At 45.2% G+C, this 23,006-nt stretch overlaps 2 protein-coding genes across 2 annotated transcripts in view; both read right to left on the reverse strand.

Annotated features, from left to right (window-relative positions):
• Nucleotides 1-1,793: 1,793 nt before the first annotated feature.
• On the reverse strand, nucleotides 1,794-4,322 carry IFT70B (intraflagellar transport 70B). Its single transcript, XM_009934103.2, has one exon. The coding sequence runs from the start codon at nucleotides 4,288-4,290 to the stop codon at nucleotides 2,290-2,292; it is 2,001 nt and encodes a 666-aa protein (XP_009932405.2). The 5' UTR covers nucleotides 4,291-4,322; the 3' UTR covers nucleotides 1,794-2,289.
• A 1,130-nt stretch (nucleotides 4,323-5,452) lies between these two features.
• Nucleotides 5,453-23,006, reverse strand: part of PDE11A (phosphodiesterase 11A) — a 140,161-nt gene continuing 122,607 nt past the window's right edge. Inside the window, exon 20 of the mRNA XM_075430867.1 lies at nucleotides 5,453-10,723. Within this exon, the coding sequence (XP_075286982.1) occupies nucleotides 10,562-10,723 (162 nt within the window). The 3' untranslated portion in view covers nucleotides 5,453-10,561. The remainder of the gene's footprint in view (nucleotides 10,724-23,006) is intronic.

Below are 23,006 nucleotides of genomic sequence, written 5' to 3' on the forward strand. Positions count from 1 at the left end.
CTGTCACCTCCGCTTATTTGCCGTGGACCTGTGCGACCAGGGAAGGTGAGGAAGAGATGAGGTGCTTAGTGTGGCTAATCCTGGCTGCAGTGCTCTAATGAAAGTCATGCAGGGGCTGTACGGAAACCGCTAGAGCATGTGAACATCACCCAACAGTCAGCCATGGCAAGGTCTCTAAACTGCTCTCCATCAAAGGGCATCCAACATTTGCACAAGCACAAATCTGCAAAGTGATTTTTTTTTTTTTTAAATGTTCACTGACTTTTATAGGATATGCACAATGAATACTAAATAAAGGGCTGATGTTCCCTAAGTCATTTCCCATTATGACACTTCAGACGCCATTATGTGGTGTGACTTTTTAAATACTTTTTTTTTAAAAGGTCATGCTGTTTATGCTGCATAATATAGAATATAATTCCACTGTAAATTAGAAATGTACTTTAAAGCTTGCTGCTGTGTTTCACGCAGGTGAAAGAGATTTGAAAACATGAGTCCTCCTTGTGGGGAAGCAATTGTGGGAAATGTTTAGTATCACCATAATCAGGGGCTTTATGGACTAGTAATGGGCTATGGAGGCCTCCTAGGACACCTTGCCGCACTTCCTGCCTCCGCTCTAGCCTCTCATTTTCCAGTTCTTGACACTATTAAATTTGTCTTGATTTTACTGTTACAGGAAGTTTGGGGTATACTGTAACCTTACCTAACTAACCCAGAGCCGTTTCCTTTAGCTTCAGAGGATACGCTCAGGCCTGACAGGTTTCTCTCCCAGCAGATAAGCAGAGTTGGCTTTCTGTACGTTGAAATGATTGCAGGCCTGTCAGTCCCTGTATACGCTAATTCTCTGGAAGTTGATTAAGTATTCTATTGCTTTAGAACTTCAAAAACTTGCAAAACATACTGTCCTCTTTCTTTCCAGGTAAACCACAGCACAGACACTGGATTTTGAAGGACATGCAGCCTGATTCCAAAATTCCCCTGTGCCAGCTCTCCAGGGAGCCAGTTTCCAAGGTAAGCAAATGAGTTAAAACCACGGATCTTTGATCCTTATTTAAAAAACTTCCAGTCACGTATTGCTTCAGGAGGCAGAACACACAAAAAGGAGAGCAGCCATGAGGCACAGAAGCAGACTGCATCCTAACACTGAAAGGTATTTTGGCCTGACTTTTCTGTGGAACACATGATTGAAAAAGTCAGGGAAGACTACTGAGAAAATACACTGTCTGATGCTGGTGCGGTGGAGATGCCAAGTAAAGGAATAAAGAAAATACAGTGGGGTTCAGAGAGGTGTCAAGAGATGCAGAACAGTAACACAGGGAGAAACCTGAGAAGCAGATTTCTTCCATCTAAGGGGAGAAATCGTGAGCCGCGCATGAAATGTAAGTTACGTGCTTTTTGAGAAATATGGAAAATAATTTCACGTTCACAAAGTTTCTTACCAGAGACTGGCACATTCTAAGGATGGTATCTGGACTGAAGGGGCAGGCCAGGCTGCAAGTGAAGGACTGTGTTATCAAGTAAGCACTTGCTACCAAACAGGTCTGCAGGGCAGCAGCTGCCGCTTGGATGGTGCAGGCACAGGGGCTCGGGGGGTGGCAGAAGCCAAGGGGCAGCACTGGGCAGTGCCTCTGAAGCCAGTTACATCCAGTCACCATGAACTTTACTGTAAGGGCAGACCTAAACTGAGGCACTGTGCTAATACAGCCACCTTGGAATATATTGCTGGTCTGTGTATTAGGTATACAACTTGCCAGAATACTCGCGCATTACTACTGAGTTAGCAAAAGGCAATGTTCATGTTTGTAGGACTGATTTTTTATTATAAAACCATTTTTTTGTGTTTAAATATGCTATCAACGTGGTCTGTAACATACTAAAAATACCTTGGAAAAAGCAGAAGAAAGAAACATTTCTGTGCTAGAAGAGAAGGTAACAAAATATTTTCAACTGTCAACCAAAAAAAGAAACTTGGTCAAAATTTCAGAAGGACAAAATATGTTACAGGTGAAAACTCTGCGGTATTTCTGTAATGAAGTTCATGGTCAGCGCATCTTAATGTGTATTTAGCGTGACAGATTACTGAGAACGCCCCTAGTTATTTGGTGCAGGTTAATTTCATGCAAATATTCTATTTTCCACTGAATGTTGTTAAAACACAGGACAAAATCCTTTAAAGGTAAGCAGTCGAGAAAAACCCACGCCACTTGGACTACCAGGGCGAGCATCGCCTCACAAGCGTAAGAAAAGAACAGACACAAAGTTCTCATTCCTCCTGTATGGGGACACCATTCACGCAGTCCACCCAATGATCTTATACATCAGCGCCCTCAAAAGCCTGGCTTCGTAGGTAACTGTATTTTTCCCACTGTGCATCCTCTTCTCTTCAAGGGGCTGCTCAATGACAGCTGGGATGTTTCTTCCATACAGCTCACACTGCTTCAGAAACTGGATGCACTCTTGAATAACGTTGTCACGTAGCATGATCATGTGCTTGGACATGTTCTCCAGCAAGGAGAGGAAACATCGTTTGGCGTAATACCATGTATCAGTGCTCAGTTTTTTGTTATATGGCTCCAGGCTTTTAATGACCCTTGAAATACCAAAGTCGTAGTTTCCCTTCACACAGTAGAGGGTACCAATGACTAGATTGACAATGCAAAGATGGTAGGTGTTTTTATCAGGATTTTCATAGGACAGCTGCTCTTCTCCCTTCTCGATCTTCCTCATCAGTTCCTCCGCATCTTCATTCTGGCTTGTCAGGATGTAGGAAACGCAGAGGTTAGCTAACACGATGGCACTGACCTGGAGAATGTCATCATAGTGCTTTTTAACTATTGGCTCGTATAAGCTAATAGCTTCTTTATACTTGTTCTCCTGCATGAAGAGCACGTGAGCCACATTGAGCTTCCACACCTCATGGTCGTTACAGAACTCCACCGATTTGCGGAAAATCTTTTCTACCACTGCGTAGTTCTTCATGTCCCAGTAGATCTTTGCCTGGGCCATCAAGACAGGTACGTATTTATCTAGAGTCTCATCGTACTCATTAACTGCCTTTTTTACAGCTTCATCATCCCAGTTTTGCCTAGCTTCCTGCACCTGCTTCGTGAGTTTTCTCAGCTGCTCGGTCAGCATCCCTGCTGAACCCTCTAGCTTGTGAAAGGCCTCCTCAGGGGCAGTTTGACAAGTAATAACGGCATCCAAGAAGTTGTACAAGTAAGGTGTGAGCAGTTTGTAGGTCAGATGGGCGTTCTCTGCCAGCACATCAGCTGCCAGGTCGTAGTACTGGTGCTTGCAATAGAGGAGCAGCAAGTTTCCAAAAGTTTCTGGTGGACAAGGGTTCTGCAGCAGAAGAAACTGCAGTTTCTCAAACCCTTCAGTGGGCTGGCTGTCCATGTTCATCAGCGCTTGGTTGTGCAGCGTGACTGGGTCCAGCTCCTCCTCCGCCCTCGGCGGCATGTTCGTGAGTGCCTCCTGGGCCGCCTGCAGGTTGCGCAGCTGGTACTCAATGGCCGCCTTGAGGTTGAAGGCCTCCACCAGGGCCGTGCGGTGCAGGAGCAGTGTGTTGCCGACGCTGCGGACGTCAATGCCCTCCGTGGTCATGCCCACACTGAGCTCCGGGTGCTGGTGGATGCCGCGCTCAATGATATCGGAGATGTGCTTGAGGGCAGGGGCGTACTGCCTGGCCGCGTAGCAGCACAGCGCCATGTTGTAGGACAGCTCCGGGCAGTAGCCCAGCATCTGCATGGCGCCCGCAAACTTGCCGCTGGCCTCTTCGTGCCGCCCCTGCCGGTACAGCAGGCAGCCCAAGCTGATCTCGGCGTCGGCCCGCTCCGAGGGGTCCTCGGCGGCTCTGGGGCCGCTGTCCGCGGCGGCGGCCAGCGCCTCCTCCACCAGGCTCTCGGCCGCCGGGAGGTCGCCCTGGGCGTAGTGGACGGCGGCCTGCAGGTGCAGGGCGCGGCCCTGGTAGGCCGGGAGGTCCAGCAGCGGGCTGGCGGCCCGCAGGGCCTCGGCGTAGAGCCCGGCCTTGTAGAGGGCCTGCGCCTGGTAAAGCCGGTACGCGTCCAGCTCGGGGTGCAGCGCCAGCAGCTGCTCGTAGCACTCGGCCGCCGCCGCGAAGTCCTGCAGCTGGTAGTGGCAGTAGCCCAGCAGCGAGAGGCCGCCCCGGGAGCGGCAGCTCTTCTGCAGCTCCCGGCTCAGCAGCGACACCGCCTCCGCGCACCGCCCGCCGCCGATCAGCCCGTAGACCACGGCCGTGTACCGTCCGTCGGGCACCGGCGCGGCCTCCATCGCCGTCGCCACGGCCACCGCCGCGCCCGGCCGGAGGCGGAAGCGGAAATCGCGCCGCTCGCTGCCATGGCGACGCCCGCCGCCGCGGCGGAAGTGCTCCCCGCGCGGGCGGTGGCGGGCCGCGGGGCAGGCCGGGAGCTGTAGTGCGGGCCGGGGCGTCGGGCACCGGCCGCCGCGCTGCCCCCTCGCCCCCCGCCGCCCTCCCGCCTCTGCGGCCGTGTGCCGAGGGGCCGCCCGCGGGTGCCGGGGCGGGGGATGGCGGCGGCCGCTGCGGCCTGGGCTGCCCCGCCGCCGCGGCGCCAAGGGGAGCTGGTGCCCGGGGGCGGGGGCGCGTCCCTGCGCCCCACCGTGCCTTCACCCCCGCCGGGCCGTCCGGCGGTCGCTCCGCGGGGGCTGCGACAGGCCGCGTCGCTCCCAGGCCCTGCCCGGAGCGGAGCGTTGGCCCCGCGTCGGTAACTGGGGCAGCGGGGAGGGGTGAAGAGCGCGGCCCGACGGAGCCGACTGGTCTTCACGCCGCCTTCGGCTGATCCTCAGCCTCGGGCGAGAGCCCTGAAGTTCTCGGTGGCGGCGGGCCCTCAGCCGGGCGCGCACGGCCTGGAGCGCGGGCCAGGACGCGGGGGTGTCTGCTGGCATAACGCGGACCCTTTGCGGCCTGCCCACACCCGCCGCCGGGAGGGAGGGCGTCCGCACCTTCGCACAGCCTGCCAGCTCTCCGGAAGCAGAAGAAAGGATTTCCAGCTTTTCTGAAACTTACTTCATCCACTGCTCTTTGGGGGGATGTTTTCTCCCTCCCGCGGTATGCCTGCCGAAGAAGGCCACGCCTGGTGCCAGGGGCCGTATCACCGGTGCGATGTCTGTACGTGCACCGAGCCCGGTTAGCGTTGCTGGCCAGATTCGGTTTCTGGTCGCTCCAGGCTGATGCCGCGCGTATCCAGCGACGTTAGGTTTGCTCCCCGGCACGAGTGCTGCAAGGTCACGTTTCGAAAGCTGCGTCGGAGCCACTCAGCCGCACGTGGTCTCACTGCTCCTCTACATGGGTGCGTCAGTAAGGCAACAGGTGCAGTTCTGATTCATCCCGACAAGGCAGTTTAAAAGAAAAACAGTAACTTCTTAAAAATCACAGCAAACCATTAAAATGATTTATTTTTTTTAGAGAGACCAGTAAAACCAAGTTGTTAATTTCAAAAACATGCTTTAAAAGGCTGAATCAGCATTGTTTGATCTACTGAAGCAAAACAATGAGGGTAATGATCTTGAAATGCAAAAAGGAAAAGGATGCAGAAATCCTAAGTTACACAGTTGGAAAATCTGTAGTAGGAGGCCTCGCACTAGAAAATACACACAGTACTTCAGTGCGTGTGTCAGTTGTTTCCCACAGGCAAATGGTTCAACGCTTATAATGGTATTCCCCACACAACTTAAGATGCAGTGGCCAACATGCTTATAAATGGGTAATTAAATACAAAGTAATCCAAGAAAGAACAGGTAACGAGCAATGCGCAGGATGTCTTCCAATACTGACACATTCATGTGGTGGAAATCTCCGGGGGGTGTCCATTTTGGGTGATTTATACCTCCCGTTTCATTATGTTAGAAACCATTCACAGAATTTTGCTTTTAAAAATCTACTCTTTCTTCGACAAAGCCAATAAAAAAATTCCCTGCTCTACATTTACTTGCCCAGAACGCTCTAAGCATTGGAAGTGTCTGTTCCTATGTTTCACAAAACCTTGAAATAAACCTGTTCTAAAGCTTCACTCAAAGCGTAAATGCTCTATCAATAACTAAAATTGTTTTAATTTTATGAAGGGAAAATAACTTTGGCCTGTAGACTATAAAACTCCTATTTCCCCACCAGGATTAATTCCTCTAAATAGTACAAATGATGTTAGGCACTGCTGGTTGCCATTTTCGGAAGCAGCCTGTGAGTAAGAGTATTGGCTTTGCTGATAGCTACAGGCCACGTTGCGAGGTTGCAGTGCACGCTAAGGAGCAAGTAGCAAGGTCACCGGTCGAGGGAAATGCAGCTGCTGTACCACAGACACCGCCCGAAGGAATACCTGAGCTGAAATGAACCTGACTCGTCTACTCTACTATTACGTTCTGCAGGGCACCACGCAGACTAACGACCTCTGGGCAAGACCCCTGGCCCGCAGTCAGGAGGGGCTGGCAGTGGCAGAGCTGCCCAGGGAGCTTGGGATCCGGCTGCCAGACGAGGCCCCCACTTCAGCTACTGCTGCCTGACCTTGTGAGTGCGATTCTGCGTTGGCGTAGGAGCGGAACCACTTCCTGACAGAAGCAGCTGTCTGCATCTCGATTGTGTTGTGAAGCTTTTCTGTTTTGCCTGTAGGTCCCAGGCTGGGAGAAAGGCAAAATGATAGGGCACTGTTAGGGTAAATTGTCTGATTTGACTACTTGAACAAAGATACCTCTTGGATGTCTTGTTCTCGAGAGGTGGGAACCCCTCCTTCTGTCTGAGCCACAGGAGAGCCTCTCCCCCAGGTGCTCCTCACCTTGAACAGTGTTTGGTTTTCTGGTGGGGCCACCACAGTGTCGCATTGCATGGGAGGGCTTTAATCCAGGTGGATGTGCGTACGAGCCCCTCCTGAGCTCTTCCACCAAAGCCTGTCTGCTCTGCCCGTCTCCCGGGGGTGAAGCAGAAGTTGGGGCGTTCCCAGCGGGCATCACATCTCCTTGCTGAGCACACCTACGGGGCTTCGGCAGGCGGGCAGGAGACAAGCCCGCTCGTGTGACTCCCCACAGGCTGGCGGGGAAGGCGCACCCACAGTTCCAAAGCCTGCGCCAAATCAAGTAGGATTTGAATGTCAGGCTACCCTATGCAATGCTGAGGCATTTATGGGTTTGGTTGGTTTGGTTTTTTTTTTGTGAGGAAAGGTTGATTTTGGTAAGTGGTCTCACAGGTGGGAATCCTGAGTGGCATTACCATGGGGCCTGAGCTGTCTCTGAGGATGGGGATGAAGACCCATGTCTTTTCCTGAGCATTTTCTGCTGATAAATTGAGCGTTGCTGACTGGCTCCTGTGAGACCTCATGGCCCGTAATTCACGAGACAGAAACCCGACCGAATGCAGGCTGTGGTTAGCACAGCTGGTCACCCAGAAAAAAGGCATTGCAGTAGAACCAGCTCAAAGCACCTTTGGGGGAGAATGCAGCCCCTGTGACCCTATGGATGGTCCACATGCTCACCACATTTTAGCACTGGAACTGTAAATACTAGAGCCCTCATTCAAGGCCAAATTTCCACTGACAGCTGGGGCAAAGAAATGAAGATTTGTCTGTTAACTGAGGCAGCCCAAATGTGTTGGGCATCTCCAGGGAAAGGCCAAGCAGCGCTCTACTAGCACTGTCCTGGGCAACAGTGGGTTCTCCACATGCCCTCTAATTTGTCTTTGCCTTTTGTGGACCTGTGTTTTATATGCAATCGCAGAACTAAACTGATTTCAAGGGTTTTTGATCTCTCCTAGTGCAGTGGCAGGGAAACAAGAGATGGAGAATTCCAGTTTAATGACCTACACTGTCATCTCTCCTGTGCACATCTCTGAAGAGTTTGACAAAACTGACCGAAGCACTGGGAGAATGTTTATCAGAAATAACAAAAAGCAGATACGTTTTCTGTCTATCAAGTTTGTAAGCACTAGCTAAAAAGTATTTTCCACCATCTTAAAACATGGGAAAATTGGAGCATGTTTCTTTACTATACTGCATGCTTCCACAAAGAATCTTATTTTTCTCTCAAAAATGCAAGTCCTTTGCTGATTCCTAAGCTAAGTGTTGAAAAAAAATAGTATAAGGTTTGGTTAGTTGTTTTGGGTTTTTTTTAAGATTGAGCTATATCATTTTCAGAGCTCCAATGCTGTTCTGAGATGCGCTGCTGTGCCCCCTGGTTTCAGCAGGGCTGCTTCATTTTGCCTGAGAACAATCTGATAAAGGTCTAGCCGTGCTCTCTCATTTTCTTCCTTGTGATGGAGGAACAGAACCATAACATTAGTCAGCAGTTTCTGAATTTTGACCCACAATGGCAAAGATACCGAAAGACAGGAGAAATAGATGGAGGCAATTACAAACAGTCAGTTGATTGATGGTTGACATTGTTAGAGCTTCAGCTGTATGTCAGGGTGCGATGGTGCTGGATCCCCATCCCTGCCGGTGGGTGTTGCCATGGGCAACAGCGCACTGAAGCCAATAAAAAGGAGAGGAAATGAGGGGAGACTCAACCTTGGGGAAAGCTGTAGGGTATGCGCTATAAATTGTGTTATACTTAGCAATATGCAAGATCAAAATTGAGGAAAGCTCTGTGTACCTGCCAGCAGTACTATGTTGGTTCCTAGTATCTGTTTCTCCTATAAAGTACATGTTATAAGTTTGGTACGGCTTGCTGCGTACTATCCTGCGTCTGTCTTTATTCAGGGAAGAAGAAAGTGGTAAAATAATAGCAGAAACATTTCCATTTGGTGCATGCATTCACTGCTGTGCAGTCTCGCTTCTGCTCCTTCCCTGCTCCCCTCTGCTAGAGATGGTGACGTGGCTCAGTTGGGTACTAACAGATTGGCTTGCGGTGGGACTGAAATGTCCGGCTATTCTCCTAGACACATGATTAGTAGCACAGAGGGTTTTTGTTTTGGTGTGGTTTTTTTTTTAAAGAAGGGATCAGCAGATTTGTTGTTTCTGTTTGACTGTCAGACAGATGAAGTCAGCTTTTCAAAGGTGCTAGCGACTCACTTTCCTTAGAAAGGAGGAAAGCTCTTTTTAGCATCTGGTCAGCTGGGCCAGGTTCCGATTTCCGTTAAGTTGGTGCCAGTTCAATGTAATTCCACTGAAGTAAATGGAGTTTGGCACAGGTGTAAAATTAAGCTGAATTCAGCTCTAATTTCTGCTGCCAGACAACCCTATATTTAGAATCCCATTTTTCATGGAGTACAAAGGCTTTTTTTCCCTATGAATAGGAATTCGTAAGCACTGCAACATGACTCCTCTTGTGTCCGGTCACACAGCAGGGAAAGCACCCTCAAATCGCAGATCACAGTTTTGCTACACCAGTGATCTTTGCAGTAATGGAAAGAGACCAACTTTCAGGTAATGCTAGCATCATCCCACAGAACCAGACACGTTTGGTTTTGTGACCTGTTGTGTTTGATTAGAGTTTCATGAACACCTCTGCCACAGACATCTACATGTGAGCCTTGACTAGTGCTGTGCTAGCTGTAATAACAGCATCTCAAGTTGTACTGAAAGAACTACAAGGGAAGTAAGAGGCAGTCAGTCCAGTATAATGATATTCTTCCTCTCCACCACGTCAAAATACTAATTTCAACTGGAAATTATACTAGAAAGGCTTATCCGTGGTCCACTTTCCAATGTAATATAAATCTGAAGCACAAGGCAACAGATTTTGGTTTTTATTTGTATTTCATTTTCATTAAAGCCCATTAATCTTTTCCTTAGGGGACACTGGAGTTTTTTAAAACTGAATGTGTTAAAAGAGCATTTTTTAAAAGCAAAAAAAACCCCACCTCTAAAATTACCATGCAGTATTTTGCCTTTATGCAAACTTCCCCTGGCTGAGAAATTTACTGCACTGTTAATACGAATTTCTCAGGGAAGCAGGGACAGGTTGGTGTTTTTAAAGATAATAAAGTTTGTTTTTAAATGTAGCAAAGGTAGGCAATTCTAAAGGCCCCGATCAATCACTAAGAAGCTTTGTTGTAAAAAAATACTTCTTTAGAATACAAAGCAGGCTTTTCAGAACATTCAGGCATAAAAGAGGAGGGAAGAGTGAGAGAGGAACATCACAAAAGCAGGCATAATTGATTCATAACATGTACTGAAAAGATGCAAAACCACAATGTAATTACATACTATTCTGTTTCCTCGCAGCTCCTTGCATATGAATTGACCAGCTTGCATCCCAGTTCTGCTCTGTATTATTAATTTTATTAAGCTGTAAGTTCTTATATTTCAGTCTGTTGTCAGCTTTACAGATTTTTACAGCAGCCGTTGAAATGTAGTGGAGCTGAATGAATGCTTCTTGTGCTAAGTGTTCCGTGTCGCTCCGGATAGCAGCGCCATCTCACCGCAGGCCTTCCCTTCAGTCCCACTAAGCCTCCCAGTAAATGCAAATTGTGCTGCCATCAAGATAGTATCCAATCAATTAAGCATCTCTGTGAAAGCATTTCTTAAATATATGGTGGGCCTAAGCTTATGAAAACCTTTCAGACAGCTCTTATCGTAAAGCGACAGTGACATTTGCAGGCTTAATTTATGTCTCTGAGAGCCGTGGTAAAGCTAGAGGAGAAGGAGGACGAGGATGGCACCTGAGAGGGAAGTCTTTTGCCGTGCAGCTCCTCCCATTTACCTCTGTTTACTGCCACGGAGTCCAGCATAGGCTTGAGTTTCACGTTCAGCTTCACTAGACACTGGAAGATTAAAAAAAAGAGAGAAAAAATATTCACAAAATTTCCACTCCTTTGATGGACAGTCCAGGGAGTAACAGGAAAAAAGAGTTTGATCTGCACCATGCCTTACCCTCCTCACCCCCAGCTGTAAATTCTGGTGTAGGTGAAGCTTATTGCTTCCATTGAGATCTCTTGTATCTTACTCATTTTACCTGAGGCTTTAAGTAAGCCACTAAAAATGTCAAAAAAAGCACATAAGGTGGTGGAGTTGCTGCTCAACTACTTTCACTTTCTTATAATCCTTAAGGATAGTCCATCTGAGGCACCCCTCGAGTGCCCAAGGCTTGGTGGGTGCTGGCATCTGTGAGCAGGAGATCCACTGGTTGGACAACAAGTTGGACAAAGCTGAAATAACCTTCAGATTCTCCCTAGTGCTACATTCTTATTTCCTATAGATGAGTAAACCACAACGGTGCTTTCCAAAGCTGGCAAAAAATCCACTTCTGTGAGCTCAAAATAAAGAAAAAAACGTATTTTCTTTTTAGATTGCACTGAAATTGCCTCTTTTCTACATACCCTGTCTAAAGCTCACATAAGCCAGTGAGAATCTTTTATCTGGTTTCAGGTGGCTCTTAATCAGCCCTCAAATTATATAATCCCTGTACACCTTTGCTAGAAGTATATTTTACCTTCCCTTTCAGTATCAAATGCTTACGTGGAAAGACCATAAGCGCTTCACCTGGTTTTGTTCCTACATTAAAGAGAGACAGAACCTCAGTAACAGCAGCACCTGGATGTGAAGAAAGGGTTAACCAGTTACCTCCCAGAAAGTCATGTCATGTGCCCTTTCAGGACAGGGCAGTAGTATTTTGCGGCTTTTTTGATCAGCAAGAAGTGGGTGTTGCCGAGAGTTGGGTATCGTGCTTTCTCTGACAGCATGGAAACGACATATTCGTCCTTTGAAATAAAGGGTTGGTGCGAGATAAAAAAATAATGACAGAGAAGACAGCAAAAGTTGTCTTTCTGAAAGTGCAGAAAATTGTAAGAAAAAGAAAGGAAAGGGGAAGCAGAAACCTTTGTAGTTGGTCGTTTTCATTATTCGCTTTAAATAGCAGGGTTAACAGCGACCACTTTAAATGGTCCCCAGAGCCCGGACACCACGAAAGAACTGGATTTTTTTTATAGCTAGTCTGCAAGCCATGGGAGCTTGGTTAGCTACTGAAGTAAGTCTTGGTGGATTTTTAATTGAGCTATTATATAATAATTAAGGGTTAATGGCCTGATTTTAAGATGTGCTGAAAACTTGCAATTTCGGTTTACTTCGGTAGGAAAAATGAATGCTCAGCACTTCTGAAAAATAGCACCATGAGGAAGTAGCTGTTTTGTGTGGAACTCGAAGCAAATCTGCCTGGAATTATTTCCTTAGAATATGGCACAGACTGGGCAGACAATTCTGCAACCTTGGTCAGGGGTAAGAGGCAGAGTTTACTGTGGTCTCTGCCACAGACAGTATTGCTTGCTGGTGGTGGTCATTCATTTGATAGAACAGACGTGGATTTATAACATTCCCATCACCACGCCTCAGAGCTCCCCATTTTTAGTTCTTTATTTCAGACCATTGTGTGTCCCCCAAACCTGATTTGGTGGAGTCCAAAGCAGAAGGGCAGTAATACGCCATAAACACCTGAAAAGCTCACTGCTGCTGTCGTTAGCACCTGCTTTACCACTGCCAACTCAGTGTGAGATGCAGCACATCAGATATTCAGCTCTTGACAGCAACTTATCGGATCCTTTCCATCCCAAGCCAGTATCCATCCACTGGCAGGTAGGGTTGCTGGTGTTTCTTAAATCTTGAAAAAGTTTTTGTGAAGTATTTTTCCAATATACACTTTCAATTTAAAAAAATCGGTGTTTAAATCGGTGTATTCCAAATTTCTCCAAGCACAAGGTCGCATGCTGCACTCACGCCCCATCAGTCTCAGAATCTGTAAGCACAAAATGCAGTACAGGCTGCTCCTGTCATGAATGCTGTCCCAGCAACCCCTGCCTGCTACAGGCAGCGCAGAGGAGAAGGAGATCATAGCAACAGTGGACTCTGTCTCAGTATGGGTGCACAGCTGTAGGCTATGTCAGTGTCCCTCCTGTACGACTGACCACAAGACCATGATGTTTTCAATCCCAGTGCCAGGGAGCAGGTGCAGAGGTCTGGGGATGACCTACTGCTGTGCCGTCCCTCCAGGGCCGGGCACGTGCCACGCTCTCACGGAGGGGCAGACAGCCCTCTGACCAACAGTGCCAGGAGCAGTGCGAGGGCTTGAGCTTTGCCTCGACTACAGCAGAGACCAGAAGCCCGAGTAGATTAGGAATGGACTGAAGAAGCACCCACACAGTTCCGCTGTAATCACTGTATTTTACGAGCTGTGGGCACATTTTAAATCCCAAAGTAATCACATATATTTCTTAGAAATATGTACCTAAGTGCATATTACAGAGTCTGATAACCCAGGTGCAACAGAGGTTATCAAGTAAATAACGAGAGTGGTTAACTAATAACATTAACTTTGATGAAATAAATTAAAAGAAATATTTAAGAAAGAATAAACCATGTCTTTAATATTCAGTTTTACCATAGCACAAGTAATTAATTCTATGGAATACTTACAAAATATATAGCGTAATTTTAAGAAACTTTATTTTTTAATACATTAATTTAGATTAGTTATACTTGACAGTGCAGATTTTGCACTTGGTCTATAAAATGTCTTTATTCAGACATTGATTTGATGTTTAAACCACTGCTTCTTTATTTAGTATCCTTTCACTTTGGGACTCTTTCATTCTGATCTAGTCTTTTAATTAAACCAACTAGTATAATTCCTACGGAAATTAGCTTTTATTTTATTTTTTCCAGCTACCAAAGCACTTCAGTAGGACTTTTCTGATACAAAGTACACAAACTGGATTTTATTTCTGCTTGAGATGTAATTAAAAACTCATTTGATTACTATATATCCAGCCCTGTTTTAATTATTAAATTCCAGTAATCAATTTTCTTTTATGAAGCTTCTGGGAAATTATCTCAAATGCAATACATTTCTCTCCCTTCTGGCAGGCTCTCGACCATTTACTGAATGACATTCATCGCACCTGTTCCTGATCCGGATTAAACCGCCAGTTTATTCCCAAAGCTATTCAAGTTTATTTGGCTGTAGCCTAGTCAGGGTTTTCTACCTCCTGGCTGCACTTTTTACTTTCCATTTTATTGCACGAAACCCCCTTGATGTACTGCTCCTCCATGCCACGATTTTTGATGCAGGTCTCCTACGAACGGCTTTGCTAGTGACCTCTCTAGCTTGGTATCCAGCCTCTTAACCCCCAGTTTAGTATTTGCTTTAGTAGGAAGAGGCTCGGTCTTCAACAGCTGTCTGACATGGAATACCACCACCGAAACGCACAGCTCCAGAGGCGCCTTTTTTTGTCGGGGGGTGAGGGAAGCCCTCGCCTGGGGGCATTCCCCCGCCTGCACCCTTGATGCCGCTGCACAGCGGTGGGGGCAGCCCTGGCCACCCTTCCCGTTTTATCCCCTTTGCTGTAGAAGCTGTTCTGAATCGCAGAGTGATAAAGGGGGCTGGAAGCGCGGTCATGCTGGCGGCTGGCGTTAGGAGAAGCCAGATGGGTTTGCAGTTCCCCTTTTGCATCCTTGTATTGCCTCAGATGGGCAACTAAGTGGGTTTTCCATAAATTGCTGTGTAGCACTGGCTTTTTCTTACCACCTTCAATAACTTAGGTGCCTGTCGTGACTACGTACTGCTCTGCCCACAGTGTACTTACAGCTCCTCTTACATATAAGCTCTTCCAGTACCAGAAAAGGTTAAAGGCACTTCAGCGATACACTGCGCACACCTGGAAGAGGGGCAGGGCTGCCTGAAGGAAGAGCTCAGAAGGGGGAGAGCATGAGATATTCAGAGGAAGCTATTTATGGGAGAAGGTAGGGAGGGGAGAATGGTTTTTCCCCGCTGGGTATAGAGAAGTATTTCTTAGGTATACTTTGCTAGATAAAGCATAGAGCATGCAGAAATAGCAACAAACCCCTTCGGGGAGAGGGTGATGAGGAGGGAGTGGAGGCATGTTGGTAGATCTACCTCCTAGGTTGAAGGGTGGGGTGAGGGGGGAGAGGACTTTATCTGCTATGTCAGGTTCATCTCTGGGAAAGGATGTTATCTGAAACAAGGTGCAGCAGAGGTGTGGCCAGAGTCTAAACTATTGCTAAAGTAAATACAACATTTTGTTTTATTCTAAGATTAATACCAAATCCTTTGAAAGAGGAGCATGGTAAGCCCTAACTTACAAATGCTGCAGGACCTGCAGAGTATATACTTTTCCTTTTTTTTTTCCCCTGCAGATTCTCAACCAAATATTGACCAATTCTGACCTTGCTTAACTTATGTGCTTTGACAAAATTGCAGCTCGCGGAAGTACGGTTGCAGGTCTAATATTTATAAAGTGAGTTTATGGAATAAGACCATATATATTCATTTTTATGACGGAGCACATATCAAAAAGTTATAGGTCTCAGTGTTCACTCTACTTTGGAACCCAGTGGTTTGTATTGAATCACTTTTATTACGTAGGCAGTTTCTGAGTTGGAAGGAAGGACTAGTGACCGAGAAGCCATAGGGATAAATTCAGACCTGGTGTAAGCATATGAAGCGTTGCTGAAGTCAAGAGAGTCGTGACCAGTTATAGCAAAGCTGAATTGGACTCCTGAGTTTTGCTGAAGTGGCTTTCATGTGAGAATGCATAGGCCAAAGGTAAGCCATCCATCTGAAAGTCCTTGAACTGCAGATCAGTTCGGATAAAAGGGAACCTGCACTGCAGTCATCCACAGATTTGATTTTCATAATACAAATACTTGACAGAAGTTGTTCTGAAAATCCAGAAGTATTTCTGTATATATGCCCATGTACTAAACCCAAAAATCATGCTAAAATTTGACCTGCTATAGGTAGAATACAGAAGACAAAGCGATGCAGAGAAGATCTAGGGATTAACTTCTATGAACCTTTGACTGTGTGTGTATATGAATTAATTATTTGCCCTACTGGTTCAGGGCTGTATTTAATCATTATGTTCCAGAAAAAATGACTGTATTTGGGAGGAGGCTGAGGTCATGAAAAAAATAAATTACTGCAAACCCCTCATAGTTGAAGGAGACTTTGTTTAGTCCTTCCAGGGCTTACCGAGGAGGGGCCCAGGTCGTCAAGTACATAACGCATCAGTGCATTACTTTCACATTTCTGCCAGGGCGTTTTTTTCTGATGCCTAAAAATGTAATTAGATGAAATGAATATACTACTAACTTCCCTGACAGAAAACAGGAGCTTCTTTCCTCTTCTCTGTAGAAGTTCTTAGCAGTGTGGAAGGAAGCCAGTTGTGACTGGGAAGTGATCTAATACATGCACAAGTGTTCAGCTCTTCCACTATGAATTAGCGTTATGTTTCTTTCTGGTGATCGTACACTAGCAAGCGTAATGCTGCACTCCTTTGTAAGTAAACATGCGTACTACAGAGGGATGATTATAAAGTAAGATTCTCCACTGGTAAAATGTGCCAGGTACTTTAGGGAGGAAAATATGTACAGAGCTCCTGGTAGCCAAATGTGCTCTGGCCAGTATCAAGCATGTCAAAGGGAAAGAGCAATACTGACGGCCTGGGTACCTGCTGAAGTAGCTCAACTGATGTGTTGCTATAGTTGCAAATGATTCATCTGTTCATAAGAATTTCAGGAAACCAAGGGTTTGCTTAGAAGAGGAAGAGTTATTATTTCATAAACGAGTTCTTATTTGGCTTTGCTGTTTATGGTTTTGATTCTACATCTAAAGCATGCAAGAGACAGAATGTTTCTAACTCTTTCCCTTTCAACATTTTAACCAAGCAGCTGATCAATGTCTTCTGCCTTGCTATTAAATGGATTTTGAAAAACTCTTCAAACCATATCAGCCTCATATCCTTATTTAGTTCTTTGAATTTGCCCTCAGCTGGGAATTCTGCAGGCAACTGTGATTCTGTTGTGTTAAACACTTACTTGAAGTGTTTCATCCATCATCATTTCTAGTCCTTTTCTGATGCAATGTAGTTTGTGCTTTGTCTTTCTTGAAAACTGAATGGCTGTTAAATTATCCATTTATCTTCTTTCGGATTTGCTGTACAATTTGAGTTCCCTCTACTGGCTGTCTCTTCTACCTTATCTGCCAACTTTTCAGTCTGCTTCCTCAGATCTTTATATACATTTCCACACACAACCACATGTCCTTCGCAACACATTAGGCAGATAATTCTAAATAAGACAGCAACGGGAATTGTAGTATTATGAATTATTCACTGTTTCTCACAGATCAGGCTGAGCACCAAAAGTTGTTTTTTCTATCTTCTCCCAAATATCTTTGTGGATGACCTGCCCTTCCAGTTGAGACTTTTTTGGAATGACTACCTGAGAAATAAATTGAAGCACTCTTGTTTGAAGGGAAAAAGTACTCATTTTTGCTGTGTCATCTTCTAAGCAATTTGGAACAACTTGTAAATTCCTAAAATTGATGACAGTATTACAATGTTTCATCAATCAGCTCACTAAATTACAAAAATCCTGGCAAAAACAATGTCCTGTTAATTTCCAAAAGCAAAATGAATCCCTCCTTGCTCTCAGGAAACAAAAAGAGGATCAGGATCTTTGTGCCTAGTGTAAAAAGGTGTTTGTGATACTCATGACACACAAAGATTCTTGCTCTGAAGCCACCAGAACTATGCCTTTACATGTTCCACTGTGAAATAGTGAGTGACTTAGGAGGGAATTGCAAATAAAAGCATTCTTTCTTCTTTTCCTGGTTTTTCTTTCTTCTGTAGCTCTTTTTCACCTTTTCTCTCTATTAGTACAAAAGTAACAGAAAAAAACAGCCTCTTAGGTTAAGGGCATGAGGTAAACAAAAGTTTGCTGATGCTTATTCCATTACCGGAAGTTGTAAAGAGTCATAGTACCAGAGTTTTCTGAAAGTTCAAGAGAATTCACTCTGGGTGGCCTCGTTTAGGTTCATCATTAAAAGACAAGCAACAAGGCAACAAAAGTGCTGAACCTACTTGCGTTCCTATTTCAAGGCTACAGAAAGATCCTTCTGCAGTGCCATAATCTCCTTTCTCTGGGACAAACCCTTATTCCTAATGTAGTCCTGAGCTACCAGCTCCCCCCAGCACTGGCATTTGGCTGATTAAGTTTCCTCTGAAGCAAATTTCATACAAACACAGCAGAATATGTTGCACCTGCTCTTCCTTGGATAATATTACCCCCTGGATTTCAACACAAAGTGAGACTAATTTGATCTGCCAACGTCTGTGCAGCCTCAGTCCATGGTGTATCACACACTGCATCCTGAGCCTATCAGCCTTACTAATCCTTGTCAGCCAGGGAGTCCCAGGAAGCACAGATGCATTATCTCTCTCTCTCCGTGTCCAAATCAAATGTCGGAAATAAGCCCTGCCAAAAGTGTGCATCTTTATGGTACTCTTTAGGATCTATTGGAAGCTATCCTCCTCTTCCCTCAACATACTGCAAAGGAAAAGCTGATTTCAATGAGAATCACACAGAGCTGATCAGATTGCTTCCTGTGAAACATTTTTTTCCAAATAGCTTAGTCCTGATCGCCTCTTCCCCCCCCCCCCCCCCCCCCTTTTTTTTTTCTCTGTTAAAACACTGCTCAACAACTTGTGAACATATTTTCAGGAATGTCTGTGTATTGCTCACGGGGAACAGCTCGCTACCTAGCGCTATCCCTGCCTGCTGGCCAGTTGCAAACTTAGAACAGCAGTGCTCTGACTTTTGTACCAACAATCCGAGTGAATGGTGGGTACAGCAGACCACTTCCAAAATGTTCATACAGATAAACCCTTCCTCATTAAATAATTTTAGAAGTTTTTCAGGTCTGCCTATATAGAAGGGACAGAAACATCTGAAGGAAAAACTCGTTGTTTTGGGTGCATCCAGTGACTCTTGCCTGAGCGTGGACTAAGCCATCCCATAAACTCCATTTGGGACAAGCAGGACTTTTAGAGGAGTGGTGCAAACGCTGCATTTCTTATACAATATTTTCTTGTGCAAAATTTAAATTTTGCATAATTGAGGGAAAGGGACAGAAGTGGTAACTGAGGAAGGGCTGCATCAGCCCACAGCAGTGCAGGCACGATTCTTAAAGCAGACCTTTCCCTCCTATTTGGAAAAAAATCACTGTGCGTGCATATGCACTTCCAATTCAGATGTCAAAGGCAACTCTTGAACTGGAGAAGTTAAAGCACAGAGGTAGCCGTGATTATTGGACAGGTGCTTTGTAGAGGCTTTACCATTTATGATATCCTGTGCATTTAGTGTATGCTTACAAGCAGAATACATGCTATTCCAGCTACATCATCATACTCTAAAAACAGATTTAATTACAAGGCCAGACATTATCTTCTGTGGGAAGACAGGCATATCAGAGCTCTTGGAGCTGCAGACAGACTGATCAGATTTCTTTCTAACTATGTCAGACAATGTGATAAAGAAGGACTCTGTCCCTTCACATTCTGTTCAAAACATTTGAAGTACTTGCTAGGCTAAACATAAATGTTTCTACTCTTCCCAGATTGCCCCTAGAACCTTGGATGGAGTAATGTAAATTCACTTCTGTAGATACTATTATATGTTTAAAGCTCTCAATACCCAAGAAAATCTTGAATAGCACTAAAAATAGCACTAAAATGGAGCAGTCAATGGAGCACCAAGGTAGAGGTGAGCAGGGCAATCTCAGGCACGCATAAGTTGTAAAAGCCGTGAGCTTCTTCATCTTCCACAAAGACATCTCCCTGAAATTTAAATAGCTGCTGTCATTGTCACTGACTACCTGACTACGTATTTATCTGCCCAGCAGCAGAGTGCATGGCCTTTGGCCCTGCTATTCATAGTGTTACTGTCTCTGCATAACAATGCTGTGAACAGAGCTGGGCTTCACTTGGCATCTTTTGTCTGATGTGAATCACTGAAGCTTTGATGTTGTTTGTGAGAAAAATAATGATTAAAAAGAATAAGATCTTCACTCTCCCACTCTGTCTGCTCCCCACAGAGAAATCTAATCTGACTTGGGAAAAATCTGTGACTGATCCTGTCTTAGGTACACACAAACCACAGAGTCCAGGAGAGAAATCTGTCAGTGCTGAAACTCTTAGCATCTCTTTACTGGAGGGTCAAAGAGGCAATTTGTCTCAGTGATCAAGACTCTGTTTCCTGTTACATGAACATGTATGTCCAAATAGGTACAGAATACTTTCTCTGTGTGGTGAACACAGCTGTCAGTGCAGCCATAGCACTTTATTTTCAGTGGGATGTCCTAGATTTTCTGCTTTAGTTGCATGTGGTTCCCCTTTATAGAATATTCTATGGAAAAAAGGGGATGATTGCTTCATACTGAAGCATGCTACATTAGTGGATTTGAAATCCTTTACAGTTCCAAAAAATGCATTTTTCTTTAAAAATTATTATTCTAATAAGCTTGTTTCTCATCTCGACTGATGAACTCTTTTCTTCCTGACATTTTTCAATGAAGAGCAACTGTGATGCAGTAAAGCGTAACTAAAGCCCCTAAAATCAGAGCTTCAGAGTAAATGTATGGCTGTTCTGCTACTCAAGGCAAAAACTCCACTGTCACATAAAAATACTCTGATCGGTGATCGCTACAGTAACAAAAAAGTAAATTCAATAAAATCATAATGTCCCAAGTGTAATAAAAAGCAATGAACAAAAAATTGGGAAGCTTTTATCTTCACAAATCTTTGATCCACGGTGTGAAGGAAACAGATTTGATTACGAAGGTATTTTGAAATTGGAGGTGGCTTGATTCCCACAGAGCAGCAGAGGTGGGAGAAAGCAAAGGAGCAGAGCCACGGCTTACCTTGTGCCAAGAGCAGAGCCAGCCTTATAGAGCAAACACAAAAAAGTTTTGGATTTAGACACCTGAAAATGGGAAATCTAGCTGTGTATAATTCCTGATTTTTTTTTCTGTCCCCAGCTATCATTATATATCTGTATTTAGCTTCAAGCTCCACGTTAGCTTATGATATGGCATGTTTTGGGTATCTTTGACTTTCTTTGTTCTAGGTCAGATGGGCGTTCCAAGGGGCAGTCAAAAGGACTAATAATGGAAGCTCCACAGATCTTCTGGATTTGCTAGTCACTTGTAAACCTTCTTACAAAAAGGGGCCAAACTCAGAAAACAGATCTAGCCAGGTAAGCAGACGGATGTGACAGACATCCTCCAATAAAGGAAACTTCATTATCCTTTACCTGGGAGAAGAACTGCACCTCAGAGTGGGTTGTCTTGAGCTACCTTCAGGAAATGAGGAAAGCAGAACAGATGCATGAGGAGGAGGTAGAGCCAGATCTCCCCAGAAGACTGATCAAGTCCCAAAAAATGTGTCAGGAGAAAAAAAAAAGGCGGCTAGGAAGGCCAGAACTCTCTAAAATGCTCTGCAAAATTTATATGCTGCTTTAAGTATGAAGCATTCCTTGTGGGCACTCTGCTGTGTGTCCTAGCTCATAAGCTCTGACTGTGGAGGAGATATGGTTTGTTATGGTGCTGTCGGCAGCACTGGTGTAGCGTCAGACCACTGCTGGAAGTGTGGGCTGCAAAGTTCCCTCTGTATTGCATACTTCAGACATCCGCAGCTGCCAAGAACAACCTACTCTTGGGAACTACTTTGAGCAAGGGAAATTTCAGGGGGCTCTGCTGATGTCCTGTCTGAGTTTACTGGGAGTCACCAGCATTCACTGGTTGCTGGGATCATCTCACTGTGTGGGTGTCAAATAAAACGGAGCACAGCATTAGTCCTGCTGTAGCCGCTGTGTTGGTACGGACGCATGCCTTCCCCACAGAACTCCCTGCAGGGCTCTGGATGCTAGGGTCTGCCCGCACGGATTCAGGACTTCTAATCACTAGCATGGAAAAAACTGTATGCAAAAGCCTTGATTTGTTCTCTATGGTTTAATGTTATAATTCTGGTTTCAAAATGAGTGTCAAATGCTTATTTGAAACATACGGTTTTTATAAGCACTATGCTAGTGAGCTATATAAGTACTGCTAAGATTTTACTAATTTGTCAGCTGCCACTCCACCTCTTTATGTTGCATTTGTAATGGTGTAACCCATTCTGTCCCCACATGCAGTCCCTACAATCTATTACAAGGCCAGAATTTTAAAGAATGTATTTGGAAAGAAAAAAAAAAAAGACATCAAGGACTTGGCCGTAGTTGTAGTGTTCAGCCAGCCCTAAATGGAGGATTTACAATGCCTGAATACACTGCTGATGTGATATGTGTATTGAGGTTTGATTAAGCTGGATATGAAAATTAAAACTTGGCTTCACATTGAAGAGAGAATTTCCCGCAGTGTGATACTACGACACCAAGTTTTCTGTTTACCCCTAAGGCTGGTGCTGCGATGACTTCCAGGTTTGATGGTATCTCTTTTTTAAGTTGTTGAGCAGCAGGCTAATAGCTGCACAGCATGATGCAAAGACAGCAGAAAGCAGGGAAATCAGATGTGAATATATTCCCCAGAGATCTCCTGCTAAGATGGAGCTAACTAACCAGAGCTTTAGTGCTCAGATGTAGTATGCTCATGCAGAGGATGGGCTGATTATCAGCTCTTCCTGCTTTATGGTACATTTTGGATTACAGATGCTATTACAAATCACAAATTCTGGTATAATATGCATTCTAGTGTAATATGAGCTATTATATTGAAAGGAACATTATTTTTAAAGAGTTTTCATCCAAGGTCAGTCCCCCCTGCCTCGTCTAAAGCGATCTTGATATTTTAAAAAATATAGGTTTATTTTCTTCCTCTATGCTTTCCTTGCCTTAATTGTTTGAAAGCCATAGATCTAGTTATTTCATCATGACAAAGAGTGACCTAAGGAAGGGACAGGATCTACCGGCAAAGCAGTAGCCCACCTCGCTGATTACACAAGTGTATGTTGTCCATGTTGCACTACAGGAGTTACCTTTGGTGCTGGGCAGTCACTTCATTACTGCCACAAGGTACAGAGGGCAGGGGAAGCACGTCACCCTTCTTACCTTGACTGCTGTTGGTGACACATCCTGTCTGTAAAGTGAAAAGGAACGGCTAATCCATTAGTGTGTGTGTGTAGGGGAGCTACATTCAGGCAGAAGTTCCACAGTTTAATGTCAACACGGCAGCTGGTACGTGCTTCCTAGCTCTCAGCTTTG

This window comes from Opisthocomus hoazin, chromosome 9, assembly GCF_030867145.1.
Source record: "Opisthocomus hoazin isolate bOpiHoa1 chromosome 9, bOpiHoa1.hap1, whole genome shotgun sequence".
Lineage (NCBI taxonomy): Eukaryota > Metazoa > Chordata > Aves > Opisthocomiformes > Opisthocomidae > Opisthocomus > Opisthocomus hoazin.

Coding starts and splice junctions, on each gene's coding strand:
- IFT70B (XM_009934103.2), bottom strand. CDS start 4,290: ATGGAGGCCGCGCCGGTGCCCGACGGACGGTACACGGCCGTGGTCTAC.